The sequence below is a fragment of the Sminthopsis crassicaudata genome, chromosome 3, assembly GCF_048593235.1.
Source record: "Sminthopsis crassicaudata isolate SCR6 chromosome 3, ASM4859323v1, whole genome shotgun sequence".
NCBI lineage: Eukaryota > Metazoa > Chordata > Mammalia > Dasyuromorphia > Dasyuridae > Sminthopsis > Sminthopsis crassicaudata.
Window position 1 is genome coordinate 57005459 of NC_133619.1, and position 22470 is coordinate 57027928.

Here is a 22470-nt window from a genome sequence, read left to right on the forward strand (position 1 = left end):
GTCAGCATGCTGTACCAGATAGATAACCTTGAAGCCAAGAAAGTATGAGTTCATTTGTTGTTTCTGACACACACTGACTGAGCAAGTTATTTAACCTCTATCACTCTTAAAAGAAAAAAAAAAAACTCTCTAAGACTATGAGCTTCAGAGAAAATGCTACTTGCTTGGGAAAAGTAGTTTTCCCCACCTAGGAATTTTCTATACCAGTGAATCCCAACCCCAATCTTTATACTTCAGTGAAACTCCATGGTTTAGGGATTAGGGAGCTGACCTTGGTGTCAAGAAGCTCTGGTTTTAGGAATTGCCTCAGATTTATTATATTAATTGTTTTACTACAGACAGATTATTTGACCCCTCAATGCCCAAGGTTCAATGTTCCAAAAATGCAAATTGCACATCTGCACAATTGCAGAAAGCTTTTATATAGAAGGCAGTATAATAGTTTGGAATCGGGGCCAGAAGTTCAACACACTTTGAAACCACTACATCTAAATTTATATTATAAACTATAGACAGGAACTGACATGTTCTGTTCTTCTAAAAGCCAGTCAAGACTACCCTAAAAATGTAGTTATTCATGCATGCATCCTGAATTTTCCTATGCAATCACTGAAATTAGGATGGGATTAGACAAAACCATTATTTAGATGAGAGCTGGTAACTACCTCGTTGCTTTTTAAGGAACTTGTATAAGATTTTGCACCTTTTAAATATGACACACTAGCCATCTTCCTTTTTTTCCTCTCACTTCAAGCAGTATTCCATGTATTGCTCTTTCATTTCAAATCAACCAATATTTAATAAGCACCTACCATATACAAGATGTTATGCTACATTATTGAGATAAAGCATTTATGCTACAGTAGATAATGCCTTTCCATATTTTCAGATTATTACTAGACATTCTAACCCCAACTTAATCATTCAGGATCACTTTCATTGTGTCCTGGGGAGAAAATGTTTTTCCTTGATCCTCCATGTATTATTAAAAAGTTGATATATGAACAGAAATACATAGATAAATAAAGCATTGAAATCACTGAGTAATTATACTCTTTATTTAATAATATAATTAACTTGTATTCACCCAAAGTACTGCTTCAATCATTCATTCAATAGACATTTATTATATATCTACCATGTGCAGAACACTGTATTAGGCACTGAGGGAAATATCAAGGTTAGATAAAACATAGTTCTTAAAGCTTACAGTCCAGAAGTCACAAACATAAATAATTATAGTAACTAATATTTTATATATATATATATATACATACATACATTATATGTATATATATATATACATATATATAAAGAGAGACAAAAAGGTAAGACTTAAAGAACTTGGACTTTAAAGCCTATAGCCAAAACAGAACTTTTGTGAGGAAGCAGAAAAATAATAACTGATGGGAGATGGAGATGGGGGGAGGGGAAGAGGAAAGGATGTTATATGTCCAAGAAGATGACTAAAGACCCAGTGAGGAATCCAGACTCCATAAACAATTCAGATTTTCAATAAATAATTAAGCAAGAAGTAAGGAAGGAGTTACTTTAGCCCTTCTTTTGCTTTTATCTATCTTTTCTTTTGTAATGTAATTTTATTTTTAATTCACAAGATGAAATAAGCATTTTCGCTAGAAAGTACAATAAAAAAGATTATTAACACATGAAACTTGCAAGTCTACCATGTACAACTTGCTCCCTCCAAATATATAATGAAGTTATCACATAAATTTCCTTTTTTTCCTTTATTTTTCCCTCCATTCTCCCAGACCCTAGAAATGGTTCCCATTAGACTCAAATAGATATAGATACATAGATATGTAGATAGATAGATAGATAGATAGATAGATAGATAGATAGATAGATAGATAGATAGATAAAGTTAATATATGTGAAATTATCCTATACATATTTCTATTTATCAGTTCTTTCTTCAAATGCAGATAGCTTCTTTATTGTCCTTTATTTTTAATTTGAGTATTTGTAGTACTCATAATTACTTAGTTTCTCTAAGTCATTATTAAGATATTATTACTATAATTTTAAATTGGGGGGCAGGGTGAGAGGGGAACTATGACTACCCCAAACTTGTAAAAATAGGTTTCCCATTTTATACAATTCAATCTATAAGACTCAGACTGAGTAAACAAGTTGAAAAGAATCCTACTGCTTATTGATTGATTTTTAATGCCCACGTTTGCTCTTTTCTTCTCTTGGTCTTGATGATTTCAGGCTGTGGTAAGTTCTTTGTCCCTATGCATGCTCTAATACTGCTCACTCTTCCCTGCAATTTTTAACTGAATCTTTAACTTTCCTTTTTTTATTACTCAGTATTTGGTATCAACCAAATGAATGAGATAATCCTGCTGCCATCTATTTATGAATCATCCTGCATTATTAAACTAAACTTTTTTCCAGCTCCTTGAATTACAAAAATGTATCCATTGATTTGTAATCGAGTGACCTTTTTTGAGCTTTGTTCTATGTACACATATCCAAATAAATATATATGTGCATATATATACATAAGCACATATGTCTGTTCTCAAGATTTTCAGGTACCAGTAGTCTGGTTACACCACTGATAGTAACTGTCCTTCTCAAAGGAGCACTGTAGCATAGTGGCCACTGTATGGATCATGCTGACAAGGTATTCTCCAGTTCTGTTCAAGTCCTGACATTGTCTAGCTAGCTGTATGGCCTCAGAAAAAAAAATCACTTCATCTATATTGCTCACATTTTCCTCATCTGTAAAATAGAAGTATTGGATCAGATGATTCCAAGTTCTATTAAATTCTAAAATTCTACAACACTACAAAATTTGAAGCAGGTATCCAAAACTTATCTATTCCTTGGGTGGCCTGCTGTTGTTCCTGTTGTTCCCCAGAGACTGGAACCTTTGAGCATGGGGGAACTCAACCTTCATCCAATTCTTTCTTGGCCATTTCTCATGGCAGGAACAATGGGAACAAAATTCTTTCTCTGTTCCTTTTCTAATTTCTCACTGGATTAATTGCAACAAATAAAATGCATCAAAAAGAGATGAGATTTTGAGTCTGAAGCACTTGGATATCTTGAATTCAAGAGTTAGAGAATTTAGAGGTCATCTAGTCCAACCTCTCATTTTACAAATGAGGAAATTGAGCCTTGGTGAACTTCAGCAAGTTACTCCAATTAATAAGTGGCAGATCTGGGGTTTAAATGCAGGTTGTCTGACCCAGAAGATTCAAATCAGGGTTCTTTCTATTATCTCCATTCTGTCCCCTTTCCCAAATTCACATAAGCTGGATACTCCAAAAAAGCTATCCAATTCAAAGATAGTGCTGGTAGTTAGATACCAAATGGATAGTAAAACAGCCAGGGAAATAAGTAATTGGAATGACTAGCAACCATAGAAAAATAATAATTAGGAGAAATACCTTCTCAGAAAGCTGTGGGAAACATTTTTATTCTAAGTAATAAAGGAGGAGGATTCCAAGATGTAAATGAACCATATAACTTTAAATAGAGCTTTCAGAATTTAAAAAGAAAATATAGAGCTGTGGGGGAGAAGAGAGAAGTATCTTTCAGAAACAACAAGCTAGACTTCTAAGCCAAGGGGAGAAGGACAAACTATGAAGATTGGTTTTGAGTAGACTATATGAACTTTCATTCCAACATGTACTTAGAACTTTATTATAAAGACAGAATCCCAATACAAAATGTTTTTCTTGCTTATCCATTGTCTGCCAATATAAAAAATTGTTTATCTGACCAGTGTATACTTTTTGTAATTCTTTAAATATCACCTTCTTCCTCACTCCAACACCCATGACCTCCATTGGAATATTTTCCACCTTCATATGTAAGTTTGGAATCTTGACAGTTTAACTCACCTACTAAAAGAACACTTGCAAACCCTTATACTATAGAAGATTTGCACATGTTTAACATATATCGGATTACTTGTTGTCTAGAGGGGAGGGAAGGGAGGGAGAAAAAAATTTGGAACACAAGGTTTTGCAAGGGTGAATGTTGAAAACTATCTTTGCATATATTTTGAAAATAAAAAGCTATTATTAAAATTAAATGAATAAAACCCTCATACTAAAGAGAGGGGGAGAAAAAAAGGGGGACAACTGGGTTGACCTCATTTAAGATGTTTTTATGTTTTAAATATTTAAATTGCTTAACTTTGTTCTTTTATCAGATTTCTGAATCATATATCTTAATAATTCTGGATTTTGTTTTGGGATTGTTGTTGTTTTTAATAACATCACTTTCCTATCTATCTATCTATCTACCTATCTATATACATATATATATATATATATGTCAAAAATGCTTATTAGAAAATATTGACCAGCCTAAAAAATCTAGTTTTGATTGGCTAAGATCACAAATGTTCAGAGACTAGAAGGAGTGTTCTGAAGCCAATTGTTAAGTTTTTAACATGATCATTTATATATGAGAAAGTAGCAGATATTAAAAATCAGGGCTTTATTATATTATTAGCTATCTAGAAAAAAAAGTAACAGAGAAAATATTGATGATACAGATTAAACTTTAAAATCTATCAAGAATAGTTTTGGTTTTTTTGTGTTTTTTTTTCTGGAAAACCAGTTGTTAGACATATTTACCAACACCCCCTAGCTAAGAGCCCAGTGTCTTATGGGATAAAGATTTAGCTTGTTCTGAGCAGGTGTTAACCTAAGGCACAGAAAATTCTAGCCTTAATCATCATTTGTTCAAATTGCACTCAGATACCTTTCCCAAAGGGCCAGATGCAAAGCAGCCTCCTCCCTCAGGCAAAAATATAGGAGCAGACAGGGCATCGTTCCACACTCAATAACAAATGCAACACCAGAATAGATATGAATAATCCACAGGACATGCATAGAATGAGTACTGCAAGAAGAGAAGATTAAACCTGTGAACTCTTGGTTATAACTAATCCCCAGGGACCCAAAGCATTCCTTTTTCATGATGTTGCTTTATGTAACTGTGAAATTCACCTGGAAATGGAAAGAAGAACACATGCCTTGAAATCATGTTACAACAATTATGGGAACATATTTTCCATAAGCTCACTACTTTGGTAGAAACGTTTAGGGAAATGTTGTTTGCATCCCTTGTGTAACAATGCTTTCAGTTTCCAGGGTCTGCCAAGGTATTTAATATTAATTGTTTGTGGGGTACTCTATATGCTGTAGAAAGCATGTTGAAGACTCAGAGCCTGAGTACTCAGTACTTGCACAGAATAAATCTCCCACCCTATCATCTGCCTTCCTTTGCCCTCTTGCATTTTGTATGTCAGTTCATCCCCACAATTTCCCTGAGGTTCAAATTGCTGGCATTAATGAAAGAACAGCTGTAACAGGCAGAGCTTCTTCTGCATTCAAGTGATTCCATGTGGATTCTCAACCGTTTATCTGCTATAGAAATTTCTCCTTTCCTCTTGGCTCTCAGAGGCTGTGTGAATAATCAGTCTTGTTGTCAACAAATTCTGAACCAGCATTATTCAGAAACTCTCTCTGCAAATGTATACAATTGATTATATGTTTTACAGGAATATAATAAAGGCTCTTCCTTTTTCTAAAACGATAACAACATCTTCATAGATGTAGATATAGATCAAATAGAATGGCAAAAAAAGAAAGCCAAGAAGACCCTTGATTAGCAGAATTACCTATAAAAAATGTAAGATTTTAGTTGGAATATTTCCCCCTTTTTAAATTGGACTAAAATTATTATTAATAACTGTTTTGAATTCAGGTATTTTTATTATCCTACTTTAGTATAGGACTTTGCAGCCTATAAAGTTATCTCCTCACAACAACCTTGTTAGATCACTAGCTTTTTATTTATATATGTGTATGTGTATACACAAATATATATGTATGTGCATATGTATATTATCCCCATAATTGCAGAAGAAGGCACTGAGACTCAAGGATTGAAGTAATTTGCCCATGATAAATTTAAGATCCAAATAATAAGCCAAGTCTTTTGACAGAATCCAGGACTCTGTCCACAAGACCAATTGGCTAGGTTGGATAGTATTAAAATATTGGACTTGAGAGTCAGAAAGACTTAGTTTAAATCCTGCTGCAGATGCTAACTTTCAGTATGATGCTGAGCAAGTTACTTAACGTGTTTTAGCCTCAGTTTTCTTGTGTAGTAAATGGAGATAATAGCACCTTTTGGTGTGAGGATAGGATCAAATGAGATAACATGTGTAGAGTGATTTACAAAGTTAAAAGTATTATATAATGTTAGCTATTGGTTTGATAATGAGATCATTTGCATGCTAGTTGTAGCTATTATTGTTCTTATTAGTAGCCTGCAAAATTGTCATAATAACAATTGAACAAAGGAATAGAGGTATAAAAATAAAAGGCAACTTATTGCAGTGAAAGGAATGATGACTATGGAATCTGAATGTCCTACCTCTATGACCTATAGACCATTGCTTAACATCTCTAGGTCTCAGTTTCCTCAATTGTAAAATGAAAGAAATTTACCTGATAACTTCAGAAGTTCCCTTCAACCATTAAATCATATGAGTCTTTAGTAAAAAGATATTTCATCAGCTCAGTTTATACCCCGTGTAATATAATGTTTATTAACAGACCAATGATAACTTCTGTTTTCCTTCCCTACTCTGGCTTGGTGACATCATCAGCTCCCACAGGATTATCATCTCTAGGCAGATGTCTCTAAGATCTATATTTCTCTCCTGAGCCTGCAATTCTGCATTACCAATTACCCACAGAACATTTTGAATTAGATATTCTGTAGGCATCTCAAATTTCAACATATCTAAAAAACAAATCATCGTATTTCCTCGAAATTCATTCCTCCTCTGAATTTTACTATTTCTGGTGAGGGAATAACTATCTTTTCAATCATACAAATTCACAACTTTGATGCAATTCTTTATTCAATATATGATATCTAAAGAATGGTCATTTTTTGTCATTTCTGCCTCCACAATTTTCCCATACAGCCCTTTTTTCTCCATTCATACATCCATCACCCTGATGTTTCAGAACAACATCACTTCTTATCTTGAATATTGTAATAGCCTCCAAGTCAGTCTCCCTGACTCAAGTCTTTTTCCCACTTCAGTGCTTCTTCTACTCATGCACCAAAGTAACTTTCCAGACAATGTCATTCTCCTTCACTCAATGAACTCCTGTGGCTTCTTCTTGGATCCAATATTAGGCTTCTATTAGGCATTTAAAGTCCTTTAGAACCTGGTTCCATCATATATTCCTAGCTTTATTAATACATTATTCCCTTTTACACATTTTGCATTCTGGCCAAATTGGATTTCTTTCTGTTCTTCACACCTAACACTAAATCTTCCATTTCTTTGCTTTTGATTATGTGCTTCTTGCATGGAATGCACTCTCCTCACCTCTTTGTAATTCAAGGCTCAACACAAGCTCATACTTATTTATCTTACCAGCTTCTATGGCTGGGGCTACCCCAAAGATGTTTTGTATATGTTCTTTATATACTTAAATATGTGCATCTTGTTTCCCCTCTTACAATGTAAATTCCTTATAGAAAAGTCCTTGAATTCCCAGTCTTTCTTCTGAGCAGTGAATAGCACATAGTAGGTGCTAAATAGGTATTTGTTGACTGATTGATTGACCAGATCATAGAATTTAAAACTAGAAGGACATAGGAAATCATCTAGATCAGAACCCCCTCATTTTACAGGTGAGAAAACTGAGGCCTAAAGAGGGAATTTACCCAGAGATCTAATGGCTAGTAAAGAACAGAACTCAAATTCAAATTTAAGGTTTCTGTTCCCAAAACAAAAGAATGTGCTACAAAATCCTGATGTGCTTCAGAATCATCAAAAGACCATTAGATTTTGTTCATTTGTTGTTGTAATATAAAGTTCATCTTACATTCTACTTCTATGAAAATTACTATTCATGTATGATAAATGTCATCCTAAATAACTAACCAGACTTTCTTCTATTACCTTATGATAATTCAGTGGAGTCTCTACTCTGTGCTAAGTGATAAGGATTTAAAAAAAGGCAAAAATAGAATAAATTGAAAGAATATCAGAGGGGAAGATCCTAGAAGGCAGACGGATTGGAAAAGGCTTCCTGTAGAAGATAAGTTTAAACTGAGTTTTAAAGGATGACAGAAAATCTAAGAAATGGAAGATGGGGATCCAAAGTATTCCAGGCACATACAAATGCACAAAGGGGGGAAATTGAATATCTCATTTATGGAACAATATGTAATATAATTGAATTATAGACCATATAAATTATAATATAATCAAAGAAGACTAAAAAGGTAAAAAGAAGCCAACTTGTAAAGATCAAGCCAGAGGACTTAATATTTTATCCTGGATATAATAGGGAGGCACTGAAGTTGAGTTACTAGTAAGAATAATCACATTGTTCCATATTTCTCTTTTATCCTAATCAGTTGTTAGTTTAAGGATGTATAAATATCAACATAGATACTGCCCACATAAATACAAATCATAAGCTCTGCATAACTTAATAAATAGTCTTAAAGAGTTTTTAGAGCTGAAAAATACATCATCCACTGACCAAACTGATGATGAGCCTCTCTGAACTTAGCTAGTTCATTTGGGGGAAACAGTTAAACAGTCTGTCACAGAGTCTATACTTCTTGTGACATCAGGACATTCTAGATGTGTATTGCCACTGGCAATCTCACCCAGTGAGGTGAGTTTCCCTTGAAAACCAAGTCTCGGTGTAGAACTGGATGGAATGGAACCACTCTCCAGTTCAAAATAGATTGGAAAAACTTCAAGAAAAGTCAGTCTCACTGGGATGAAAAGGATGTTCAGTGCCCCCTTTATCCCAGGAGCAGAGCTCAACCATAAAAATAAAAGAATAAATACCAAAAGAAAAGGAGAGAAAATGAGTAAGAAACAGAAATTAATCTTGACCACAAAAAGCTACTATGGTCACAGGGAAGACCAAAATACAAACTCAGACAAGGACAAAATGTCCACAGAGAAAACATCTCAAAGAATGATATTAATTGTTCTCAGGTCCAGAGAGGCTTCTTCATAGTGCTCACAAAAGACTTTAAAAGGCAAATAAGAGAAGTAGAGAAAAAAAATGAAAAAAGAAATGAGAACTATAGAATCAACTGCTTGGTAAAGAAAGGCATTTCCTTAAAAATATAATTGGCCAAATGCAAAAAAAAAAAAAAAGTTCACTGAAGAAAACACCACCTTCAAAAGTAGAATTAACCAAACGGAAAAAGAAATACAAAAGCTAATTGAAGAAAATCATACATTAAAAATTGTAATGAGACAAAAAGGTAATGATTCAATGAGACATCAAGAATTAATCAAACAAAAAAAGAATGAAAAAAGGGAAGAAATATAAAATACCCCATAGCAAAAAAAAAAAAAAAAAAACTAACCTGGAAAATAGATCCAGAAGAGATAATTTTAAAATTATTGGTTTACATAGAGGCCATGACCAAAAAAAGAACCTGTTTAGCATTCTTCAAGAGAGCATCAAGGAAAACTCCCCTGATATTCTAGAAACAAAGAGGGAAATAGTCATTGAAAGAGTCCATCAATAACCTTCAGAAAGAGGTCCAGCAAGGAAAATCCCAAGAAACATTGTTGCAAAACTCCAGAACTACAATCTCAAGGAAAAAATACGGCAAGCTGCCAGACAAAAACAATTCAAATATCAAAGAAAACAGTCAGGATTATCCAGGATTTGCAGCTTCTACAGTAAAGGATCAGAGGGTCTGGAATACCATATTGCAAAAAGTAAAGGAACTGAGGTTACAAGCAAGAATTAGTACCTAACAAGACTGAGTATCATCTTTCAGGAGAGGTGATGGCTCTTCAACGAAGTAAAAGACTTTCAATCATTTCTTTAAAAAAAAAAAAAAAACAGAAAATTTAATCTTCAAATATAGGTCTCAAGAGAAACATAAAAAGATAAATGGGGGGAAATATATGTTATTTAAAAGTTAATCTGTTTACATTCCTAGATGAGAAAATGATATCTGTAACTCTTGAGAAATGTATCTGTTACTGGGATACACAGAAGAGGGCACCACATGGATGGTGGATGTAGTTGTGAATGAATTCTGATGTAATAATATCAAAGAAAAAGACATTAAGGTGGGGGGGAAGTCTATACTGGAAGAAAAGGGGAAGGAAGATATAATGGTACAAATTAGATCATATGAAGAGTCACAAAAGACCTATTACAATGGGGGGGGGAAGAGGGTGGGATGAGCATTGTTTGAAGCTTTCTCTAATTAGTTTTGGCTCAAAGAGGGAATGACTTGATTATTCAGTTTGGTATAAGAATTTATCTAACCCTAAAAAGAATTAGGAGAAAGAGGAAATAAAAGTAATGGGCTGGATAGAAAGAAGGGCAGAAAAAAAAGGTAAGAGAAAGGTGGAGGTATGATAGAAAATAAAATAGTGGATGGGGTTTTAAAAAAAAATCACTAATAAGGACAGGATGGAAAAAAAGGACAAAATTATATGCAGGGGAGAAAATAGGATGGAAGGGAGCTGGTAATAATATCTATGAATGTGGAAGCAAATAACAGAGTGGGTTTAAAAAAAAAAGAATCCTATGATATGTTGTTTACAAGAAACACATTTGACACAGAGAGACATATACAGAGTAAACATAAAAGGCTGGAACAGAATTTATTATGCTTCAGCTGCAGTAAAAAAAAAAAAAAGTAGAAGTAACAATTCTGATTTCAGATAAAGCAAAGTAAAAGTAGATCTAATTAAAAGAGATAAGGAAGAAAAGTACTGTTTGATAAACAATGTATACTAACATATACAAGGCAAACAATGATACTTAATGTATATGCACCAAGTGGTAGAGCATAGAAATTCCTAGAGAAGATTTTAAGCCAGTTACAGGAAGAAATAAATAGCAAAACTCAACCTTCCCCTCTCAGAATCAGACAAATCCAACTACAAATTTGTTTATTTTATTATTAGCTATTGTCATTTATTTAATATATTATATATGTAATATATTTATTATATAAACTAAGGAAGTTAATAGGATTCTAGAAAACCTAGATATGATAGGTTTCTGGAGACAAATGAATAGAGACAGAAAGGAAAATACCTTTATCTCAATAGTACTTGGCATCTACACAAAAAATTGGCCATGTATTAGGGCATAAAAACCTCACAGTCAAATGCAGAAAGGCAGAAATGGTAAATTCTGCCTTTTCATACCATGATGCAATAAAAATTCTATTCAATAAAGAACCAGGAGAACATAGACTAAAAACCAATTGGAAATTAAATAATCTAATTCTAAAGAGTGAATCAAAGAACAAATCACAGAAACAATCCATAATTTCATCCAAGAGAATGACAATGAGACAGTATACCAAAACCTATGGGATGTAGCCAAAGAAGTTCTTAGGGAAATTTTTTTATCTCTAAATAGTTACATGAATTAAAAAAAGCGAAACAGAAAATCAGTGAATTTTACATGCAACTTAAAAAGTTAGAAAAAAGACAAACTAAAAACCCTCAACTTAATACCAAATTAGAAATTCTGAAACACAAAGGAGAAATTAGTAAAATTGAAACAAAGAAAAATATTGAACTAATAATAAAACAGAATTGGTTTTATATAAAAATCAACAAAATAAATAAACCTTTAGTTAATTTGATTAGGAAAAAAAAAAGATAAAAACTAAGTCACCAGCATCAAAAATGAAAAGGGTGAACTTACCATCAATGACAACCCAAAGAGGTATTAGGAGAATTTCAACTGAGCTTCCTAATCAAACATCAAAGTGTGGGGAGCTGACTTGAAATGGAGTTCTGCAATCTACTCACCACCTTGGCCCATGAAACAAAAAGGAAACAGGTTCTTCAATAGCTCATTGCTCTTGTTTGCACATCAGCCATTTCATAAAAGAGCTAGGTGGCACAGTGGATAGAATGTTGAACCTGGAGTCAGAAAAATTAATCTCCATAAGTTCAAATCCAGCCCCAGATATTTATTAGCTGTATAATCCTGGGCAAGTCACTTAACCCTGTTTGACTCATCTGTTTCCTCATCTGTAAATGACCTGGAAAAGAAAATGACAAAACATTTCAGTGTCTTTGCCAAGAAAACTCCAAATCAGGTCACAAAAAGTTAAACAAGACTGAAATGACCAAACAACAAAAATGACAAAGTAGTTTAAATACAACAGAAATCAAATAAACATGCCTACAGCCATGCAAAATTTCAGTTACTAGCACCTCTTTTATCTCTCACACTTCAGCAGACATTCTAAATTCTGTAGAGTAAAAGAGCATGACATACTGGGTAGAACACTGAACTTGAAGGTGTAAATAGAGGTTTGAATTCTCCTTCTGATGCTTATGTACTATTTGAGATTAGATAATCTTTATTGCATTCAGCCTCATGGATTAAATGGGGGTAATAATATCTGCTTTCAGCCCCAAAAGAAACATGGATAAGTTTTAAAACATTTAGTGTTATCTGTGCAAAGAATTAGAGATATAAGCAAGATAAGCCCTTCCCTTAGGTAGCTTACATTCTAGTAGGAGGAAATTATATATGTGTATGTTTGTGTGTGCTGTCCGATGACTAAGGGAATAATATATAAATTATACTATCATCATTATCCTCTTCATTATTACAGGTACTCTAAACGTCATCACTTCAAAAAAAAAAAAAAAAAAAGGTTCTGGTTTGGCTTTTGGCTGAGACAATTAGGGGTAAGAGACTTGCCCAGGGTCACACAGCTAGGAGTGTTACGTATCTGAGATCAGATTTGAACTTAGGTCCTCCTGACTAAAAGGCTGGTGCTCTATCCACCATTCCACGTAGCTGCCCCAAAAATGGTTATTTTAATACGCTGGGTACTCCTCCCAGTAACTTAGATCAGATCAGAACACTACTATGCCTTTCATTTTGAATTCATGAGTTTCTGTGTTCCAAAAAAAATTTATTCATTCATCTCTACTTTCCAATAATTAACCCTCTCCTAATCTAGCCAGGCTGATTCTCAGTTGCCATCATATCTTCCTAGAAACTTTTTCAGCTGACTGAAGATGCCAGGTCCAGTGCTCCAATCACACAACCTGAAATGACCTTAAAACCTCATCTATAAAGAGAACTTTACTGAAAGCAGAATTGTCATCCCTGTTTTATAGTAAGAATGCTGGGTTTCCAGTCAGATAACCAGACTTAAAGTCTGGACACTACCATTTATGAGCCATGTGACTTTGAGCAACCGACTCTCTGGGCTTCAGTTTCATCATCTATGAAGTGAGGAGCTTGGACCAGATGGTCTCTTCCAGTCCTTAATACGTGATCTCATGTATTGTAAAATGCAAGATCCCTTCCAACTCTTAAAGTTGTTATTCTATGATTACTGTGGGTGACTTTGAATATGAAGTACAGTAAAGTTACAGGTTGGATATCACCATCCTTAAAAGGATGAAATTCAGGATGCATGGACCCATTATGTATCATTCTACTGACTTTGGGATGCATAATTAATAGTAGGTAACTTTTTATAAATCATTTTATGGCTTATAAATTGTTTTACACAAGATTTGTATTGATATATGAACAGGGTGCCCCTACCCATGTATAGACCAATGAGTCATTGACTTCTTTGCACACTTTCAATGCCATATTTCATCCAACATTTGGTCTGGAATGTCACCAAAGAAATAGGTTTTGAAAAGCACAGCAGCACAGTTGTGTCATCTCAACATCAGCCCTCCTTACATCTGGAGTCTGTAAACCACCTTATTCTTCCAGGTTCCCAGGAAGCCGAGCATGTGCATCAAACTGATACAGAATGGAAATCACTTGGGTTATTAAATAGTCCATCTATGCATATCATTTTCTATATAAGTTAATCAAAAAAGTTTTGTTAGAATGTTTTCTAACAGGGCCCCCATGAATAATAAATGTATGTTTAAAATTCCACAAAATGATAAAAGTATCTGAGATAAATTGTCTTCAGTCTGTGATTTGCTGCTACTTGACAAGTCTCACTTATATTTTTTAAGAGACAGAGACATTGAAAGACAGAGATAGAAACAGTAAGAAAGATATACACAGAGAAACAAAGAAGCTAAGGGTGTTCTTATGTTACAGCTAGTGAAGAAATTTTACTTAGATATAATGAAAGATAAACCTGTCAACATGAGACAATAGAAAAATTACTAGATTGGGAGTCTGTCTCAGACAGTAGCTGTGTGATCCTGGACAAGTCAATTAACTATGTTTGCCTCAGTTTCCTCATCTGTAAAATGAGCTGCAAAAGTAAATGGTAAGCCACTCCAGAATCTTTGCTAAGAAAGACCCAAATGAGGTCACAAAGAGACAAAGAGTTGTTATGATTGAAATGACTGAAGATGAGAATCCTTAGGACTTGGGTGCAAATTCTGACTACACTATCTCTGTGTTTGGAGAAGTCACTTAATCTCTCTGATCCTGAAAGGATCTAACCTATAAATTGAAGTAATTGGACTAAGCCTGATACCCTCTCCAAGTCAAAATCTATGAGGCAAACAAATTAAAAGATTTCTCACAAGAAAAAGCCTTTGAATCCCAAACCCTATGACACATTATCATGATGAATCCTTACCAGTATAAATTTTCAAACACATTAAGAAATCATTTTGTTAAAAAAAAAATCGAATGATTAAATTACATTCAGTCCTTTAATTATATCGTTTTTGGAGATCGATGTTGTGCCAGTTTATTTTCAAAGTTACATGAGAAAATGCCAAAATTACAAATTATTGTGTCTTGACTGTATTGCCATTGACTATATTAAAAATGTTAAATTACTTTAAAAATTCCACATCCCACAGAATATTGTCTCCTAGTCGTTCCATGGATATGTAGATTATCTGGAAATTAAATGGAAACTGATCTCCAGATGATGCCCAAAATTGCTAGGTTTGTGTTCTACACCAGACTGCCACATGAGGGCATTCTTTCCTCAAAATTCATGCATTTTTGTTTATGACTAAAAAGTTTGAAAAGCAAGAAAATATAGCTCTATTCTTTTTGTAAGGAACTCCATTTCTGCTTCATCAGATTCATGGGACAGGTCATTTGTTGATACTGAATTTTAACAGATAATCAGTTCCTCAAAAGTTGGGCTTTTCACTCAAGCAAACTTTCCTTACAATCTTTACATTTTCTTCCTATCATTACTAAACTGGTGATTTGATTGTTGTCTCTTCAACAGGGATTTTTTGAAGAAGAGGAAGGTAAAGAATACATTTATAAAGAACCTAAGCTGACAGGGCTATCTGAAATATCCCAAAGACTCCTGAAGCTTTATGCTGATAAATTTGGTGCAGACAATGTGAAGATAATCCAGGATTCCAATAAGGTAAAAGGGGGGGGATGCATTCAACTTAAATCTCATACTAGAGTTTCCTGGGTTTTTTTAATAAAAGAAACATTTATTAGCTCTGGGTTAGCAACTTAATCCTTGCATTGAAAGATCCCTGAATTCATACAAGATAACCATCTAAGGGTTTTGGGGTCTCAGTGTATATATACTTCAATTTGGATGGTATAGTTTCTGGGTTGTGAGATTATCCTTATAATGGCTATTTATAGAAATCACCTTAAATACCTCAAGAGCTGGGAGTTAGGAAAAAAAACTGTGTCTTGGTTCAAACTCACTTTCTTCTCTATCATTCTCTCCTGCCACAATCTCAGGTACCTGAGATTATAAAATAAAAATAAAGAACAACTTTAGAGTTGTTCCATTTCCATTTTCTGATGTTAGCATCTCATATCAATCAAAATATTTCTTTTACAAAATACTATGCTAAAAATGTTATGATTCTATAGGCTGCATGCTATGCTAATACAGGCTTCTATTGAATTTTTTGAGGAATCATCCACATTCAATAAATGGCACTGGATAGGTCATATAGGTAAATTATTCATTCACATAGGTAAATTATTCATGGATCAACCTAAAAGATATCTACCCTCTCCTCAAGAAAGTGACATTATAAAATAGTTAATACTGACTTGAACATTTGTACTTTAATAGATCTATGTTTTCATTGGTAAGGGGACTTCTCCAGTTGGTAAAAAGCATAATTCACTCATGTTATCTTATCCTGTTTAATTCATACCTATATCTTTCCTCATATGCCTTCCTATATTAATATTTTTATTGGTACTATTGTGATCCTAGTCACAGTATTAAAAAATCCATAATGAAATAGACTATGGGGAATTCAATATGGCTTAAGATGAACAGAGTCAACTTGAAATAAAGAATAGAGAACTGGTCTATATGTCAAGAAGACCTGAGTTCAAGTGCTATTACTGACATACTAACTATGTGACCACAAGTAAAACACTTAACTTCCCAGTGAACCTAGTAATCCCCTTAGACTATAAGCACAGATAAGCTATTGATCTCATCCTCATTGACACTCTAAGATTTCCCCATATCAATAAAGTCCAGTCTGCTCCCCCACTAAAATACAAACAGTAGTAACCCAAAAGCCAGAGGTTCCAATTCTAAATATGCCATTAAATAGCTATGTGAACAGGATATATTTATTCTAGTCAATATCTATTAATTTCTCTGAGCCTTCTCACTTCATCAATAGCAAAAGGAAGATCAATCTCTAGATTCCTTTTAATTATAAAATTCTATACTTGTGTCCTTTTCAAACAGAAGACAAATATCTTATATATGTATATTTTTAATATCGGCATAAAATGCAGGTCAAGAATGTCAAATATTTTTCAGGGAATCCATGCCAAACCTTATCATGTAGTGAATACATTGACATGCAGCCCTAAGATATCAAGATATTTTCTAGTTTTCAATAAAAATACATATATTAAGAGGTTTGCCTACATAAAAACATTTTCCTCTTCTGAAATATTGTGTTGATGTGTATTTTTTTGTAGCAATAGCAAGAAACTGGGAGTAAAAAGATTATAATTCAGCTAATAACAAACCTTTGCTATTGTTTGGCCATTTTTCATTAATCTGTCTCTTTGTAACCCCATTTTGTCACTTGGTAAAGTATAGAATAGAGCAGAGAATCTACTTTTCTTGGTAGAGACCTAGAGCGGTTTACCATTTTGTCCCTCAATTCATTTTGCAGATGAGGAACAGAAGTAAACTGGGTTAAATGACTTGCTCACAGTCACAAAGACCAAATTTAAACTCATAAAAATAAATCTTTCTGTTTTCAGCCACTGTGCCACCTAGCTGCAAACTATGTATCTGTGTATAAATTTTGTGATTTTAAATAAATTTAAACTTTCTGGGCTTTTCTTTTTCCATAAAAAGAATGGGTGGAATTGGAAACGATCTCTAAGGTCCCTTCGCAGCCTAAGAGGACATGATCTTAAGAGCCTATTAGGGAAGGAAAGGGTAGGAAACACATTCTAGGAGATTACATTCAATATCATTTCAACAAGAGCAAAAGTGGGCAAATTTTTAAAGGGCACAACAAAGTATATTATTAGCCCATCAGTTTTTCACTGCAGAAAATGATGTTCCTACAGGTGAATCCCAAGGATTTGGATCCCAAATATGCCTACATCCAAGTAACCTATGTCACACCTTACTTTGAAGAGAAGGAAGTTGAAGATCGAAAGACAGATTTTGAAATGCATCACAACATCAACCGCTTTGTCTTTGAAACACCATTCACACTGTCAGGCAAGAAACATGGCGGGGTCGAGGAGCAGTGCAAGAGGAGAACAATACTCACAAGTAGGTGCTAGTGGGGCAAGGGAGATTCAGAGTAATGTCTCACCAGTGACCCAATTTTTAGGCTGGCTCTGAACCAAGTGACTCTTTAAGCCTTAGATTAATTGGTAGAAGTGGGTAAATGAACAGATTAGACAACACTTATTGCTGTCAACTCAAACTCAATGCTCTACCTCCCACCTCCCCTTTTGCCTAGGATGTTCTCTGTGTCTGGGATGTTTTTTCTTATCACTTCTAACCCCTGGCTTCCTCCCAAGACTCAGCTCAGATCCCACCTATAGGAAGCCTCAATCCCTCCTCGTCTCCAGTGTTTTTCTTTCTTAGATTATTTTCCTTGTACACAATATATCCTGTAGGAATCTATCTAATCATTCATTATTTTTCCCATTGGAACATATTCTCAGTTCTTAGCAGTGCCTAGAACATTAGAAATGCTTAATAGAAGGAAGTAAACAGTTGTTTTATCTTTAATTCAATTTAATTACCTCAACAAGCATTTATTAATGTCTGATTATCTTCTAGGCACTGTAGGAATACAAAGAAAGAACAAAATAGTCATTGCCCTCAATGAACTTACATTCTAGTTTCTTTCTCCATGAGTTCTTGGGAGGGCAGTGGGAAATAAAAAGATCTGATTATAATTGCTGCAACCAGTAAGCAAAATGGCACTGACTTTCAAAATCCCAAGACTCCAAGGGACTCTCAATTCATCCCTTCTGCTATCACAGCTAGGTTGCTATGAACAAGTGTGTTGGCTCCTAATTTCCTTATCAGTAAAATGATGGAATTGGACTAGGTGATCTCTAAGATTCCTTCATTACATATTAATTAAATATTTAATGCAAAGTACTAAGGTATTATATTGGTATATGTATTATGTGATATTATAATATGGTGTTATAATATTTGGTATTATGGTATTACTATAATATGGTATTATGTGGTATGGTATTATAATATTTCATGATATAGTATAATAATAATAATAATCCAGTATTATGGCATGGTATTATATAATGGCATAATAATAACAATAACTCTTACAAAGCACCTTACAATTTACAAATGCTTTTTACAAGTTATTTCATTTAACTTTCACCCTATCCCTGTGATTCAGGAACTATTCTTTTCCGCATTTTACATATTAGAAAGCTGAGATACTAAGAGGTTAAATGGCTTGCCCATTGTGGCACAGTTAGTAAGTATCTGAGGCAGGATTTAAACTCAGGTCCAACTCCAAGTCCCATGCTCCAATCACTGTCCCACTTAACTGAATCAGCCTGACTGGTAGGAGAAAAAATGCTGGTTTTGGTATCAGGAGAATGTGGTTCAAATATCATTTTTGAAACATGAAAGTCTTAATCCCAACTGGGTTAAAGAAATTAGAAATATTTAGCCTAGAGAAGAGTTGGGAAGGGGAGTACATTAGAATTATCTTCAGGTATTTATTTTTAGGGCTGTTATTATGTGAAATTAGAATCAGACTTTCTCTCTAGGATACAAAATTAAGAATAGTGATCGAATGTTGCAAATAAGCAAATTTCAGTTTGATATTGGGAAACTTGCTGATGATTTGAATTCCACAAAAGTAGAATGTTCAAGAAGTAGCCAGTCTCCCCCCTTACTGGAGGATTGTAAGCAGAAGTTGTCTGACTATTCATCAAATACAGCTTTAACTTAGATATCTTCTAATTCTAATTCTGCAATTCTTAGAACAACTAGACTACAAGGCAGATAGTGATACGTACAGTGAATGAGAAGCAGTGCAGAGTGCTGAAGCATCCTCTACCTGCTACTGCCCTGATCCTTTAAACACCCTTGAATTTCTTTTGTCCAGCAAGCCATCTGTTTCCCTATGTGAAGAAGAGAATCCAAGTGATAAGCCAATCAAGCACAGAATTGAACCCCATTGAGGTCGCCATTGATGAGATGGCCAAGAAGGTTTCTGAGCTTAATCAGCTTTGCACAATGGAAGAGGTAGACATGATCAGACTGCAGCTCAAACTTCAAGGGAGTGTCAGTGTAAAGGTAACTATGACTTGGCCTGTGTGGTGATGATACATCTATCTTTGAAAAATCTTTTTTTCCCTCTTATTCCTCTTTGTTCCCTTTTGTTAACCATTATTTTAAAAAATACTTGTTATAAAAGATAACTGTTGGAAAATATGGGCAACATAAAAAGAAGAGATATCAATAGAAAACCTATTTAAAAAAAAGAAAGAAAATGTTCTCTAAAGAGTTGAAATAAAAATCTGTTGGAACAGAAACTTTTTTCAATCCAGAAGATAAAGTATAGGCTAAAGTCTAAATTTTTTGTTAATTACAACTGGATTTCAGTGCACACCCAGACATAATAAATACATGGGATTTATATAAATGTATACATATAGGTACATAAATATGCACGTATAGGTACATGTATGTGCCTTATTCTACAGTGCAACTAAAATATCTGTTGTTCAAATTATGTTAGCATGTACTTTGGTGTACATCAACCAATTAGTCAACAACTATGTATCAGAAACTGAGCTAGGCTCTGGCAATATAAGTTATCAGTTTGATATGGAGATATGAAATTTCTGGAAATGTTGAAGTCATAAAGTAAGTTTTTAAATACTTTTGAAAATGCTTGAAAATTCAGTTTTTTTGTTCAGGTCAGAAAATTCCATATCTTCGATGTACAGGGCACTGTGCTAGGTCCTGGGAATACAAATACAAAAATAAAAATGTGCCTGTCCTTGAGGAGCTCATACTCTACCAAGGGGAATAAGATATGTACACAGACAACATATTACAAAGAGTGTAATGGAGACAAAGAAGAGATTCAAATAAGATATTCTAGAAAAGTCTGAAGAGAGAGAACTCATCACTTCCTTAGTTTTGGAACATCAAAGCAAATTGTCTATAACTTGATTTGTTCATACTGTTGTCACATTTGATTTGTGATAGGTGGTGTAAGATTTGGAGGAAAACTTTTTACCCAGAATTTTTCTATAACGAAACTCCTCAGTAAGTGAGAAAAGAAATGTCTCACCATTATTTTTTAGTTCTTTACATTTGAATCCAAATAGTTCTCAAGCATTAACATCCTTGTAGATATGGGGGAAAACCATTTCTGAAGTGTTCATTGACTTACCAGTGCTTCCATCTCTAAGTGATGTCACTAATTATCTGATGATCACAAACATTCATATCCTGTTAAAACATTATAAGTGCATGGAAACCACCCTGTAGACTCTTTTTTCTTTCTTCTCCCCCCCCACTTTTATTCTTTTTAAGTCCTTGATCCATATTTTAAAAGTTGCAAGGAATAAGCAATTCAGACCTTTCTATTTTTGCTATCAGATTAGAAGGTATATTCATCCATGAGTTTGTCCATTCAAAAACTATTTTTGGAATTCCTAAATGTGTCAGCTAAGAAAAGTGGAATGAGACATACAGAAAATATTAGATCTGTTACTGATCTCCAAAAGCTTACAGTCAAATTTTGGAGATGAATACAAATTACTACAGCACAAAGCAATATGTTTAATGTAAACTCAACTGAAATTGTTCTTTCAAAAGTAACCAACAGTCTCTTAATTACTAAATCTAAGTCTTTTTTTAAATTTTCAGTCTTCTTGATTATACTGCTATATTTCATAATCCTGACTACTTTTCCTTCTGGATAGTTTTTCATTTCTGGGCTTTCCTTACACTCTCTTGTGGTCCCCCTACCATGTGTTTGATCATTCCTCCTCAGTGCCCTTTGTGGGTTCATTATTTGTATCATGCCCTCACCAATGAATGTTCCCCAAGACTTTATCCTGGACCCTTTTTCTGCAGATACTCTCAGTGATCCCATCAAGATGCCTCATACAGATCTCTCTATCCAATCCTGGTGTTTTCCCTGAGCTTCAGTAATGTATCACCAAATTCCTATTGCACTTTTAATCATGGATATCCCAGAAAGATTTCAAACTCTATATGCTTGAAAACAGAGCTCATTCTTTCTCAAAAAAACTCACCAATCTTCCAAAATTTCCTATTTCTGTTAAAAGCACCAACATTTTTCCAGTCTCCTAGATTCATAGTCTCAGTACTATTTCTTCTTCATCCCACCTATCCAAACAGTTGCTAAATCATATCATTTCTCCCTCCATATATGACTATTTTTTTCTATTTTAACAGTCATCATCTTTGATCAAGCCTTCAGACCTTGCTTAGATTCTTGCTGTGGTCTCCTAATTGATTTACTTGCTTCAAAGTCTCTCCTGGCTGCTACAGTGATTGCCCTGAAGGGCAGATCTGACCATGTCCTAGTCATTAAACTCCAGTGACTCTCTGTGATTACTGTGACTCTGTTACTACTAACATAACATAAAATTCATCTCAAAAATATTATATATTGCTTCCCTTACTGCTCTCTACAAACCGTCCAAGCTGACGTTCTCTGACCTTCATATATGGCACTCAGTTTCTCCTCTCTGCACCTTTGCATTGGCTCTCCCTTGTCCAGAATGTACTCCTTCTTTAGATGTACACAGAATCCCTTTCTTTCTTCAAGACACAGATCAGGCAACAACTTCCACATGAAGCCTTTAGTGATTCACGCTATTACTCTTACCATCTCCCCTCCAACTAACTTTTATAGTCTGAAAACAAAGAAATGGGGTTTGCTTCCCTTCTGGCAATATGACTTACCAAATGTCATCAGTTAACTTG

The 22470-nt window shown here is 34.2% G+C and overlaps 1 protein-coding gene across 5 annotated transcripts in view; it reads left to right on the plus strand.

Moving 5' to 3' along the window:
- The window catches only part of DOCK10 (dedicator of cytokinesis 10), a 325083-nt gene that overhangs the window by 295685 nt on the left and 6928 nt on the right, over positions 1–22470 (plus strand). For all 5 annotated transcript variants that reach the window (XM_074298584.1, XM_074298583.1, XM_074298585.1 and 2 more), the window contains 3 exons: positions 15250–15396; positions 17559–17769; positions 19604–19794. In XM_074298584.1, coding sequence (XP_074154685.1) covers positions 15250–15396; positions 17559–17769; positions 19604–19794 — 549 coding nt within the window. The remainder of the gene's footprint in view (positions 1–15249; positions 15397–17558; positions 17770–19603; positions 19795–22470) is intronic.